The sequence below is a fragment of the Nannobrachium achirus genome, assembly GCF_963921795.1.
Source record: "Nannobrachium achirus genome assembly, chromosome: 2".
Taxonomy (NCBI): Eukaryota; Metazoa; Chordata; class Actinopteri; order Myctophiformes; family Myctophidae; genus Nannobrachium; species Nannobrachium achirus.
The window spans coordinates 22,672,893-22,687,377 of record NC_137811.1 but is presented as its reverse complement, the minus strand read 5'-3'; the positions used below and the strand labels follow the sequence as shown (position 1 = coordinate 22,687,377).

General features: G+C 42.7%; 1 protein-coding gene across 1 annotated transcript in view; it reads right to left on the bottom strand.

Annotated features, from left to right (window-relative positions):
• mtbp (MDM2 binding protein) overlaps window positions 1-14,485 on the bottom strand; it is a 69,834-nt gene that overhangs the window by 36,581 nt on the left and 18,768 nt on the right. The window contains exons 9-11 of the mRNA XM_080753223.1: window positions 3,982-4,076; window positions 1,303-1,369; window positions 229-346 (exon numbers count right to left, since the gene is read on the bottom strand). Coding sequence (XP_080609349.1) covers window positions 229-346; window positions 1,303-1,369; window positions 3,982-4,076 — 280 coding nt within the window. The remainder of the gene's footprint in view (window positions 1-228; window positions 347-1,302; window positions 1,370-3,981; window positions 4,077-14,485) is intronic.

The window sequence follows — 14,485 nt, the reverse complement described above, 5'->3', positions numbered from 1 at the left end:
CGTCAGGGTGGGGGGTCCCCAGTAAAAATGTGATTATTTTGGGGGTCGCGGCCTGAAAAGGTTGAGAAGCACTGACTTACAGTACCTCTGTTGAGGGTGAAAAAATAAAGAAAAAGCCCATGGTAAGATTGGGTGAAGCCTCAGAATGATGAAGATCTTACCAGGCAGAGTGACTTGGGTCTCCTGTTAAGATTAGGTCTAAGTATATCAGAATGATGAAGATCTTACCAGGCAGGGACTTGGGTCTCCTGGCCAGGAACTCTTTCCAGCGCTGGGAGCTGAGCTGGCTGGCAGGGGGCGGGGCGATGGGGGTGACCACACAGGACAGACAGAACAACCCTCCCACCTGGGACCATATGAAAACCAGGGATGGGACGATATGAACATTTCATATCATGATTATTGTGACAAAAAATGTTGCCAAAAATTAGCAGATCTACAAGCTCACAACGCGTTGCGTTGTGAGCTTGTAGATCGGCAATTTTTTGGCAAAGACATTTGGTAGAGAGGGAAAGAAAGACTGTATCAAGTATGTATATTACAAGTAGGCTTACCTTTTACCAATTATAGAGGGTTTAAGTGGTACTGGATATGCAGCTTGGCAAATAAAAGGTGAATTGATCCCAGTGCATGACGGAGGACGATATCACGATAAATTAAATCTCCACAATACGATTATCGTGAGTCTTTTATCAGACAAACAATAATATCGCTTATCGTCCCATCCCTACCATATGAAAACTTCATGTCATGATTATTGTGACCAACAAAAAGTGTGCTTTAAGATATTATCGCGATAATCAAAATATCATCCATTATCCTTGTGGCGGAACATTTGCTAAAAGAATTAGATCTACAAGCTCACAACACGTCGCAACACGAAGCGCTGTGAGCTTGTAGATCGGCTATTCTTTTGGCAAAGAGATCTGGTAGAGAGTGAAATAATACTGTATCAAGTACATTATATCCAGTTCCATTTTACCAATTATAGAGGGTTTAAATGGTACCGAATACGCAGCTCTGCAAATAAAAGGTGACAGAGGATAATTTCACAATAAATTTAAATCGTCACGATAAGCGATAATAACGATTATCGCCCCATCCCTAGAGCTGGTATCAGATCTCTTTTCTTTTAATTTCAATCAATTCAAAATGTAGACAAAACAAAGCAATTAATTTGAGGGGGGACTGACTCTCTCTCTCTATTATGTTTTAATTGGCTTGATAAGATAACTTTCTCAGGCCACCACCAGAAGCGTAACAATTGTTTTAACTTCAACCACTTACTGTACATGAACTTACTTTTCCACGTAGTGACCGGAGCTGGTCCAACAGCATCTTAGCTTTGAGCGACTTGCAGGACAGGCCTCTTTAGTTAAGAGATTAAGGAACAGCACAGTAGTAAAGGACTGTACAACATTTGAGATGTAAAAACATCCAGTGATGGAAAGTAACTAAGTAGATTTACCAAAAGTACTGTACTTGGTACAATTTAGAGGCATTTTTACTTTACGGGAGTACTGTATAAGCAATTCTCAATACTTTTACGTCTACTCCACTACATCTCAGGGGCAAATATTATACTTTATTCTACTACAATTATAAACTTTAGTTACTAGTTACTTTGTAGATTGTTATTATTGTTATTAAAACATACACTAACCACTTCAGCTCGTATACATTTCGGACATTTGAAAATGCAAGTACATTTTGACGCCAATACTAAATAATAAAAATAAGTAAAATTCAATTACCAGACTTTTACTAGTAACAGAGAGTATTTCTACATTGCAGTATTGCAAAACATTTGAGTACTTTTTCCACCACTGGTAGTAAAGGAATGTAAAATGCCAAATGCCAAAATGGCTTGCAATATACTATTCTGCTGGCATTTACTCTCGTTTTGGGCTTCCCTGACACTGAGCTTAAAATTAACAAAGTGTAAAAATGGCCAATAAGTGTTGTTTTTTCTTTTCCTTTCCATTACTGTGGGAGAGTGCAATCATTCAATGAACCAAGCAACAAAGGTGAACACCAAAAGAACGGTATTGCAGGCCTGCCAGGCCATTTTCACCATTTTTGGAGGGGCGCTACCCACACGTTTGACTGTGTTGCTCATTCCACGAATGACAGATCCTTACAGTATGTACCTTGTTGTAAAGGTGACAAATCAACGATAACAATCGTATCAAACACAATACCATTTGGCATAATTAAAGTGGAGATATAATGGACCGAATGTTGGCAAATTTTGGGTCGGCGCTACTCACACATTTGGTTGTGTTGCGCATTCCACGAATGCTTGATGCTTACAAACTGTACCCCCTTGTAAACGTGACGAATCAACAATAAAAATGATATAAAACACAATACGGGGCGGCATAGCTCAGGGGTAGAGAAACCGTTATTAGAGCACGAAGGGTTCCCAGTTCGAATCCGGGCTCCCCCTGAGTTAATGTCGAAGGGTCCTTGGGCAAGACTCTGAACCCCACATTGCTCCCGGTGAGCAGGTTGGTGCCTTGCATGGTTTCCTCCGCCACCGGTGTATGAATGTGTGCGTGAATGGGTGAATGTAATGCACAATCTCTGTAAAGCGCTTTGGATAAAAGCGCTATATAAATGCACCATTTACCATTTACCATTTTACAATACAGATTGGTATTATTAAAGGGGAGATATAATGGACCAAAGTCAAGTTTCCTTTCTTTTTGTGCTGAGTTTATATGCTTACATACATTACTGCAGGACAGTAGGAGCAACTGTAATAGCTGGTCGATTCTCCACTGTACTTAACTCATTTCCTGCGATCCCTGTCGAAACCGGAGATTTCCCGATGTACCACTCTGCGATGCCCGTCGATCCCGGAAATTTAATTAGCTTTAATCATTATGAAACGATTAAAAGTATGGTCGCTGTATATAGCCGCTTTGGAGACTTTAGGCCCGCCTCCTAACTGTATCCGGTCGTATTTCCCGTTTGGACCGGATCTAGGTTTCCATATCCGGTCTGACGTCCAATCGCAGCTCCGTTCGCATAGCTTTTCATTGTAAACAAGTGAGATGACTGCATGGCCATAGAATGGTATTTTTTCACACGTTTTTTTATTTTATTTTGTAGCTGTTTGATTCTTTTACCCGCCTGGCATATGATCTGCGCACATATCGTCTGCTATGTGCGCAAACGTGTCCACGTGTTACCATAGCGCACAGCTGGGATACAGCGTGGCAACGGATATGTCTATTTCAATGGGGTTGTTTTTATTCGAAAGCTGTCACCGAGTCTACACGTCTACTAGATGAGTCGCGCACAGATAGTGCACGATGCGTGCGCGACTGCGCGTGCCCACGTTAAAAGTTAAGGACAATTTGGCAGCTGCTTACTACAGCTATGTTTAAAATGGCAGCAAAACTTTTAATGTACTGTACAATTTTCTGGTATTTTTAGTACTTAACTCGAGTATTTCCAATTTTCAATACCTTTACTTCTAATCCACTACATCTCAGAGGCAGATTTTGATTATTATTAGAAAACATTAGCAGTATATACATTTCAGCCGATTTACGAGCTAACAATGCGCCACGATCCGACACATTGTGAGCTTGTAGATCTGCTATTTTCAAAAGGTTTTTATACATTTGAAAAGTTGTGAAATGGGACATACTGCATAAACCGTACTTTCTACTTTCGGTACTTTAAGTACATTTTACAATTTGGGCAAGTATTGGACACCAATACTTTTTCTACGTTGCAGTATTGATACTTTTAAAACATTTGAGTACTTTTCGTCATAAAGGTCTGGTTCAACTACAATATGACGTCAATCGCAACTTCTGAAAAGCATTACCCCGAATTAGAGTTGGGAAAGCTGCTTTTCCGACGAAAGGTTCAGTGGTGAGAGACAGTATGGACAGCCCTTCATTCCACCACTGACTCACAGACACATTATGCACGCCCATGTGGATGTTGTTATTGCAAGGATACAGTGTGAAGTGTGTGCTGGAGGGCATGAAGCTGGGCAGCTCTGACAGACTGACCAACTGAACCAGGTCCAACACTGGCCTGTAGTAGTGGAACACCTGGAAAAAAGAAATAAAAAAGGGGTAGTTAAACGCAGGGCAGGGGAAAATAGCCGATCTACAAGCTCACAACGGGCCGCATCGCGATGCGTTGTGAGCTTGTAGATCTGCTATTCTTGCCATTTTTCGTCATAGTTCCAGGCGATGAAATCAACACTATGGAGATGGGTCTCTTATGAGGCAACTGGTTGCCAAAGACCGTGATAGGTGGATAACCATTATCAATGCCTTAACACATGGGATGCCTTATGCACACGTTCCTGGACGGTTTAACGCTTACCCCTGTGAAGTGCCGCGGGACCGTTAACACACAGCGCTCTACCACGGGCGGGAGTGAGAGAAAATACTTTCCCTTGATGCCTCGTAAAATAATGTAGTCAGGACATCCTCCTGTCCATTCACTTGTATTCATCATGGCTGCAGAATCAGATTCTTTTCCCACATCGCGCGTTTGGTCAAAACAGCCCCTTTTCTATGGACCATAACTTACGCAGGGAGCATCGCGGTTGTATTTTTTCTTCTCAGCATGAAAGAAAAGACATTCGTCGGCCGTGACCGGGACCCCCCGTGTACATAATGGACACAAGCTGTGTACACGGAGCCCTCGGAAATCAGATTATGGCAAAACTATAGCAGTCAAAGGGTAAAGTTATGCCCCATAGGGAGCGAAGAGCATAAGCAAGTAAGATACAACTTACAAGTTAATTGTGGTATTGCATCATCAACTCAATTCAACCTATTGGCACATTGACTAACTAGCTTTTGACTAATAAAGTATTCAATCAATTCAACAAACCACTGAATCAACTAAACAACATCTACCGAAAGAAGGAAAGAGAACAAACAACAAAACATGAATAGGTCCGACTAATACATGACAGACAGTGCAGGTTACTCTTTGTACGACATTTGAAAAGTAACGTAAGCACTCTAACGTTTATGTAGTAAGAGACTGCGTTGGTTGAAGCTTGGCATCGTTACAACTTCCGCTGACCTTCTCCCAGTACAACATTGGCTTTGTTCACCCACTGTGGAGTATGTGTGTCCAAGTTTAATAAGTCACTGGCATCCCTTTCACAATCTTTTTCATAAGCTACTTCCTGAATAGGGGGATTAAATTCCAAATGCATGCGAGAGAGATGGATATAAACAAAGATAAGATGTAGAGATGAGAGTTAAAGAATCATGAAAGAGAGAGGACATGAGAGACACACACAAAGAGCAGAAGAGGTCTCGACTTCATACAGTAAAATACTCTGTGTTCATTTAACTACGGTACAAATGACACTCCACAGTTACACATGGACAGGTTAACACTGGGGCTTTTACTGTGTAGCTGCAATAAGCAGGTTCGGATCAAACAAAACCAAGCATTCAGTCTTGCGTCAATATATGTTTTTAAGAAAATGAAAATGATGGTCTGATTCTGAGCTTTAATGTGCTCTGATTAAGAACCAGAAGTTATCATCAGACTCCAAAATGGTCCCTGGCTGTAGTAGAAATCCATGGGCCAATTTGGGACCTTAATCACATGAACCCGTATGGTCGTTTCAGACGGGGGACTATTGAGATTATTGACGAGGGTGTCTTACTTGGATCAGCAGGGGATCCCGCCGCGATCATTGTTCTGTCCTTCTGCGCATAGCATGGGAAAAAAGCTGACCACAATCCAGCTCTTGCCACGTGGGAGTGTGCATGGAACGAGCGCGAGAATTTCACGGGACCACGCCCCCTTGCACTCAGCACATCCTGACTCATCGCTCGCCTGTCATGAAAATACATTACTTTTATTGTTTCTTTTTAAAGTTTTTAACCCACGATTTTAGTATCCCATTTTTTTTACCTCATGCTTCCTTCTAGGCATGAGGAGTCCAAGCAGCTTCTTTTCCATCAACAGCGAGTCAGAGTTTCCCCGGTTGGACGTAGCGTGTGGAAGGAACACGTTACCAATTCTTTTCACCACCATCAGGCACACTGGCTGACCAGGGGGAGGCAGTATAGAGACCAGGAATGCTGCATGTTTTTTTGTGAGGGTACCTCACAGGTTTTAGCACAGTGGTTCACAAACCTTTTAGCTCAAGACTAGGGATGGGACGATAAGCGATATTATCGTTTATCGTGATAAAAAATCGTATTGTGGATATTTAAGTTATCGTGATATTGTGCTCCGTCATGCACTGGGATCAATTCACTTTTTATTTGCTGAGCTTCATATCCGGTACCACTTAAACCCCTATTGGTAAAACATACTTATAATATACGTACTTGATACAGTCTTTTTTTCCCACTCTGTCAAATGTCTTTGCCAAAAAAATAGCCGATCTACAAGCTCACACCGCGTCGCAAGCTTGTAGATCTGCTATTTTTTGGCAAATGTTCCGCCCCAGGATAATGGATTTTGATTATCGCGATAATATCGTAACTCGTGATTTCTTTTCTCACAATAATCGTGATATGAAATTTTCATATCGTCCCATTCCTACTCAAGACCCAAGAGAGAAATAAGACATTTTCCCGGGACCCAAACAGATCAGCTATTTTCATTTCTTTTCACTACTTTTCTTTTTTATTCGGAAAGACTCCACAAGAAAGCACAATGGCTTGTTTACATTGGGGTCCGTTTGTACTCAATTCCTAATTCGCTGTTGATTCCTCTGCAACTGTTGAAAAAGTGAATGATGGGGTTGTCTCATTTAAAAGGTCACTTCATGAATTTAATGAATCTAATGAGTCAACCCGATCGCGCATGAGTTGGTTCAAAATCTCCTGACGGGAGGGTGAAATGAAAGAGGTGGATTATTTGCAATGGTTCGAGCTAAAAAGGTCTGTGTTTGATAAATTCTTAACACATCTGCCGCCTTACACGTTTATAAACGTTCTATTTTGCCCAGCTATCTACCGCCTTACACGTTACTGTACGTTCTACCGTTTTTGGCCACTGGGGGGCACTGTTCACTAATATATGAGACAGCAATGTGTTCACAGCTCTTTGGGCAGCCTGTGATGCTGATAAAAAATTATAAAAATGTTATTCATGTAATCAGCTTTCTGCACACCTTCTTCAAGATGGCTGCCAAAATGGCCACCATCCACATGCTGTAATTGTTTGTGTGTGTTAATCTAAAAATAGATTTTTCTTGGGGTTGATTATATTTTTCTGCCAACTGCAAGGGGGCAATGGACATCTTCTGAGAGCTTATTTTTTTTTTTTAAATGTTTAATTTTTTTTTTATTTTCATTTTAATTTTTTGTAAAAAGCCGGGCAGTACTAAGATAGATTTTTTTTAACCCTTGGCAGGCATTGTGTTAAAGGAAGTGGAAATATGAAAAAATTAGCAAAAAGCCCAGTTGACCGTCGATCCACACGACACGACAGTAACACAAATGTAACGAAAAAACAAAAGCAAAATCAGCCACATCGTCAGTTACTGCAGCCAGACTCGGGTCTGTTAGCAGACCCACAACTTTAGTTAGTTACTTGGTAGATTTTGATTATCACAAATCATACATATTAACCCACTTCAGCCCTATATTCAGACATGTGAAAATAGACTATCTACAAGCTCACAACGTACCGTTCCCAGTGGGAATCAAACCCAGGACCTTCTAGCTGTGAGACGACAGCGCTACAGACTGCACCGTGTCTCCTTGAAAATTAATTACTAAGGCATGTCAATCGCTCTCCGTCTGAAAGGGCGTTTAGTGTCCCTATTCTGATTCATTCGGTGAGAATGGCCGAGGTACTGTACAAGCTCACAACGTGTGGTGTTGCGGGACAAAAGGCCTGGTATGGACCTGTGGGGATTGCGCTAAACAAAGTATTATAATATACGTCACAAAAACCTACACCAAATGTAATCATTGATTCAACTGATTCATTCGATTAATTGTTGCACCCCTAAATGTCATCTTCACGTTTCTTTTTATTATTGATAGGAAAGGACAGTAGACTGACAGGAAATGGGGAGAGAGATCGCAGCTAAGGTCGTCGGACCCATAGTGTCGGTGACACTATTTGTGCGTGACACCATTGTACAACGCAGTTTAACATAGGGCTTAAATGGCTAATCAGTCACTCAAACTAATCAATTTGGCTGATTATAAAAACGTATTTGAAAAGACAGACATATAAAACAAATTCAATTAACTGAAAACTGTATGGAACATTCCCTCGGAAATTAATCGATTAGATGCAGAACTAATTCCAATGAAGTTTCATGAAAATCCTCTGATTGAGTTAGTTTGCTAACAAACAAAGACAAACAGGCAAAAAAAAAAAAACATCCATGACCAAAAGCACTTTCATTTATCACATCTTATAAAAGATTAGATCACTTTTGATGTTAATACTACTAAACAAGTAGTGTTTGGTAGCTCCAAGTCTAATAACACCAATCTAAAACCTCAGTACAAGATAACAACTTCCTTTGTTTGTGTAAGTGTATGTGTGCGTGTGCGTGTGTGTGTGTGTGTGTGTGTGTGTGTGTGTGTGTGTGTGCGTGCGTGCGCCTGTGCGTGTGTGCCCACACACTTGCATTTGAGCGCTTTAAGTTATAATGAAGTCAGTTTTTTCTAGACACATGACAGTGTAAATAGTTTTGTTCCAAGTGTGTAGCTTCTGTGGGTCTGTGAGTAAATTGTGTATTTAGGTCATTATGAACTCTGCCATCCTGACAGTGCAGAAGGTGTAATAGTTTCTTTTGTCCTGAATTTGTTTTATTGTCACGCCAAGACAATCACCACCATCTGGTTCTCTGCGCACAGAACTGATGAAATCTCTATCTCTCTCTGAATCACAAATAGTCCAGTAATTTTAGGCCAAAATTAGGCTAAACCTAAAACAAATTGCAATAGTAGCAAACTCAACTGATTTTGTATCCTCAATATGTCCTTAGTGAGGGAAAAAAAGTCCCAAGGAATCCCATCAGGGCAAAGTTTTGAAAACGACCTACCTACCTTCACTTACTATACACTACAGTGGGGTCCTCAAATAGAAATCTTGAAGGTCCACAAATATTTTTTTGAAACAGGTCCGGGTCCGGAAAAACAAATATATATATATATTTGTATATATATATATATATATATATATATATATATATATATATATATATATATATATATATATATGTATAGATGAATATATATATATAATATTTATATATATATATATATATTATATATATATATATATATATAAATAAAGTAATGGTCTGTTTCCAGATTCTTTATTAAAAGGTCTTAGGTCCTTAAATTATGAATGGCCTCACTGTCATCTGGCCTGGGGACTCCTCCAAAATCATTTGGGGACCTCACTTGACTGAAGTGCAACAACCCATTGAAGGGAGATTACAGAATGTTTAAATCAAAGTGGAGCAGAGATATTTTGCGCTAATGTTTGTTGCTTTGTTTTCTTTTAACAAACTGGGATAATTTTCGAATAATTTATGCTTGTGTCACAACATGAATATCGATCTGAAAACAAGTATCGCGCGTCAGAGACTAAAGCGGCTCGTATCTCACTCCTGTACTGAGTAGGGAGGCTACTGTGTGCAGCTCACAGCTAGCTTAGCTGCATGGCTAGCTGCATATCCATGCAGAAAGAGAGAGACGGCGGTGGCACGTCCCGACAAACTGTCTGGAGAGAAGATTACAATCCTGCAAACATATTCACGTTGATGTTGTTGTGCGTGAATGAAGCCCACTGGTTTATAGTTGAGCTGTTGCAGGCTGCAGCTCCGAACGCTTCGAGTAGCCTACTACTTGGACGCTTCTGTGGTCTGTGGAATGAACTCTAGTGACCCAGCTGGTAACAGCCTATCAGCGTAGAGATGACAACCCATGTGGGCCGGCATCAGCCAATCAGCTCGTCGTTGTCCCTCTCTCTCTCTCTCTCTCTCTCTCACACACACACACACACACACTCACAGCGCATGCAATGAAACGAAACGAAAATATTTTTCCTTTTTTTTTTTTTTTTACTATAATTCGTCCTGGGTCCGGTCGGCGGTGCCTCGCGGTCCGGACATGGACCGCGGTCCGCCTATTGAGGACCCCTGCACTACACTATAAAGGAAAATATGACGGAAATAGCTGTGTGTTGTCAGAACACACTCTGGGACAATCCCTTGGCTTCTGATCCCTCCTCCATTGTCTGATTGGCTGCCTGTGATCCTGTTTACACCTCCTACTTTAATGCTCTGTTGCATTTAAGTGGGCCCAGATCACAGGCACTTTCATTCATGGTTGCAGACCAGAGCCACTGGAACTGAGGATTCTACAGAAAACAAACAGGACTTTGATATTTTTTGTCTTGTTGCACTTAACTATCCTTTCTGTTACTTGTCTGTCTCTTCAGATTAGATTCCTGTCTTTGTTTAAAGTATATTCTTGGCCTAGCTGTGTGTTGTCAGAACACACTCTGGGACAATCCCTTGGCTTCTGATCCCTCCTCCATTGTCTGATTGGCTGCCTGTGATCCTGTTTACACCTCCTACTTTAATGCTCTGTTGCATTTAAGTGGGCCCAGATCACAGGCACTTTCATTCATGGTTGCAGACCAGAGCCACTGGAACTGAGGATTCTACAGAAAACAAACAGGACTTCGAGATTTTTTGTCTTGTTGCACTTAACTCTCATCTTGTTGCACTTAACTTTCATGTTTTTTTTCCTAATTCAAGATCGGACATGAACTTCTCCAGACACGTCCAGCAAAGGAGCTGCCCCCCACATGGATTAGTATAACTTTAGCTCTTACTTGCACTTAGGATTCAAATATTATTGTTATATTTGTTATATTGGTATAGTTTAAAAATGTGCTTCCCTGCCATACCTACTCTGCTCACCTCTCGTCGCACTAGACACCATTACACCCGGCACTGTAACACCAATAACCTAATATACCCACCTCGCTCACCTAGTCACCACATTACAATCCAAGGCGGCCTCTGGAACTGCCACTCAGCTGCAAAGAAGAAAATGCCTGAATTCATTCTAGGCCAGGCTACTTTGAATTCCCTCCAATTCCTTGCACTAACAGAAACCTGGATAACACCGAATAATACAGCTACTCCTGCTGCACTCTCTGCAGCACATACATTTACACACACGCCACGTCCCACAGATCGTACTGGGGGCGGCACAGGCATTTTAACATCTCCCAAATGGAAGATCCGTGCGTTAAACCTCTCTCACCTCTCTCTGTCCACATTTGAATATCATGCTATCTATATAACACAACCTGTACCTCTCACCATCATTGTGCTCTACCGCCCCCCAGGGACCCTTGGGGATTTTCTGGAAGAACTGGACTCTCTGATCAGCTCATTTCCGGAGGACGGAACTCCCCTGATTCTACTGGGTGATTTCAACCTACCAACTGCAGAAAAGTGTCTTCCAGTTACATCCCTACTGACGTCATTTGACTTGTCCCTGTCCCCTTCCCCTCCCACCCACAAGGCAGGGAATGTATTGGACCTTGTGTTCACCAGAGCATGCTCTGCCTCAAACCTCACTGTTACCCCTGTCAAATACTCTGATCACTGCTTCATAACCTTCTCTCTCTCCCTCTCTTCCCTCAGATCTGTGCCTACCCACCCGTTGACCGTCACCACACGACGCAACCTGAAAACCCTGGATCCCTCCACTCTCTCCTCCTCCATTCTCTCCTCCCTCCCAAACCCGGATGTCCTTCCCACTCTCCCTTCTGACACTCTAACATCTTCCTTTCTCTCCTCTGTCTCCTCAGCGTTTGATCGTCTCTGCCCTCTCTCGACCAGGCCAGCACGTGCAAATCCACCGCCTCCATGGCTATCTGAAACCCTCAGATCTGAGCGAACACCTCTCAGGGCGGCAGAGAGGAAGTGGCACAAGACGAAGCAACCAGAGGACCTATCTCATTTTCACACACTCCTGTCAGGTTTCTCACTCTCACTTTCCACTGCAAAATCATCATTCTACCACACAAAGATTCAATCATGTACCTCAAACCCTAGGAAACTGTTTAGCACGTTCTCAACCCTCCTCAAACCCCCTCCTCCCCCCCCTCCGTCATCCCTCTCAGCGGATGATTTTGTCACCTACTTTGAAAAGAAGGTTGATGATATCAGTAGTTCATTCTCCCATCTCCCCCAGAATACAGTGTCTAACACACGGAATTGTATCCCCAACTTAACATGTCTGTCCTCCTTCTCCCCTCTCTCTACAGATGACGTCATAAAACTAGTGACTTCCTCTAGACCTACCACCTGTGCCCTGGATCCAATCCCTTCTCCACTCTTCCAGACGATCGCACCTGACCTACTCCCCTTCATAACCACCATCATCAACAGTTCTGTAACCTCAGGCTGTGTCCCAGCTGCCTTCAAGGCAGCCAGAGTATCACCACTCCTCAAAAAACCAACTCTTGACCCCTCGGACGTCAAGAACTACAGACCGGTATCCCTCCTCTCATTTCTTTCAAAAACCCTTGAACGTGTGGTCTCTAACCAGCTTTCTCTCCATCTCTCACAGAACAACCTGCTGGATCCCAACCAGTCAGGTTTTAAACCGGCCCATTCTACAGAAACGGCACTCCTAGCAGTCACAGAAGCACTCCATGTTGCCCAGGCTGCATCCCACTCTGCAGTCCTGATTCTTCTGGATCTATCAGCGGCATTCGACACAGTGAATCACCAGCTACTCCTGGACACCCTTGCTGACCTAGGCATCACCGGGACGGCACTAAAGTGGTTCTCCTCCTACCTGTCGGACCGGACCTATCAGGTCTCATGGAAAGGTTTGCTTTCATCCCCCCGAACCCTCCAAACGGGAGTCCCCCAGGGATCCGTACTTGGCCCTCTGCTTTTCTCCCTGTACACCAAATCCCTTGGTGCTGTAATCTCTGCTCACAATCTATCCTATCACTGCTATGCTGATGACACTCAACTGTTTTTGTCCTTCCCCCCTTCTGCCACCCAGGTGGAAGAACGCATTGCTGCATGTCTGGCCGACATCTCACAGTGGATGTCAGCCCACCACCTTAAGCTGAACCCGGACAAGACGGAGCTACTCTTCTTCCCAGCTAAGTCTTGCCCCATGCAAGATCTCACTATTTCCATAGATAATGCATTTGTGACTTCAGTTCCTACTGCTAGAAACCTTGGTGTGGTCCTGGACAGCCAGCTATCATTCAAGGCACACATTGCATCAGCCACCCGGTCATGTAGGTTCACACTCTATAACATCCGTAAAATCAGACCCTTCCTCACCCAGGAGGCAGCCCAGCTCCTCATTCAGACGTCTGTCATATCAAAGCTTGACTATTGTAACTCTCTCCTCACTGGTCTCCCGGCATGTGCACTTAAACCTCTCCAACTGATCCAAAATGCCGCGGCACGACTGCTCTTCAACCAGCCTAAGTTCTCACATGTCTCTCCCCTTCTCCGCAGCCTCCACTGGCTCCCGGTTGCGGCCCGCACTGAATACAAAACACTGATGCTGACCTTCAAAGCAGCCAAAGGTATGGCTCCTCCATACCTCCAGAAACTGATCAACCCCTACACCCCCACCCGGTCACTTAGATCAGCCAACACAGGGATGCTGACAGAACCCTCGCTAAAAACTCCAGGGCAAAAATCCACTCGTCCGAGACAGTTTGCCCTCCTGGCCCCCAAGTTGTGGAATAAACTCCCTGTCGCACTTAGAACAACGGACTCACTCGCTAGCTTTCGCCGTGGACTGAAGACTCACCTTTTCAGACTCCACCTAAACCCTTAGCACTACAGAAAAATCAATGAATACATGAAGCTAGTTAGCATTTGTTTTGTTTTTTATGTTTTTTAGAACTTTGATTATATGGTGTTTTTCTAGATAGATATCCTTTTGCATTTGTTATATTGTTGATGATGTACTGACATATTATCTTGTTTATTATTGTGATGTTATCTGCTGATTGTAAGTCGCTTTGGATTAAAAGCGTCTGCTAAATGCCTAAACTGTAAACTGTAAACTGTATGACTCCCAAAAAAACTGCTTTAAGTGGGATGTGAGGGGTCAAACTAGGGTTTTTTAATTATTCTGAATCCATTGCAAGCATTTGTTTTGCATGAAAAACATTCCTTGGGCAAGAAATGGCCCCTCAAAACGATGGTTTAGTGATTTTCACAGTCTTTTCGGGTCCGTTTTTAGCCCAAGGAATGTTTTTCATGCAAAACAAATGTTTGCAATGGATTCAGAATAATTAAAAACCCCTAGTTTGACCCCTCACATCCCACTTAAAGGAGATCTTTTGGGAGTCATATTTTCCTTTATAGTGTAGTGTATAGTAAGTGAAGGTAGGTAGGTCGTTTTCAAAACTTTGCCCTTATGGGATTCCTTGGGACTTTTTTTCCCTCACTAAGGACATAATGAGGATACAGAATCAGTTGAGT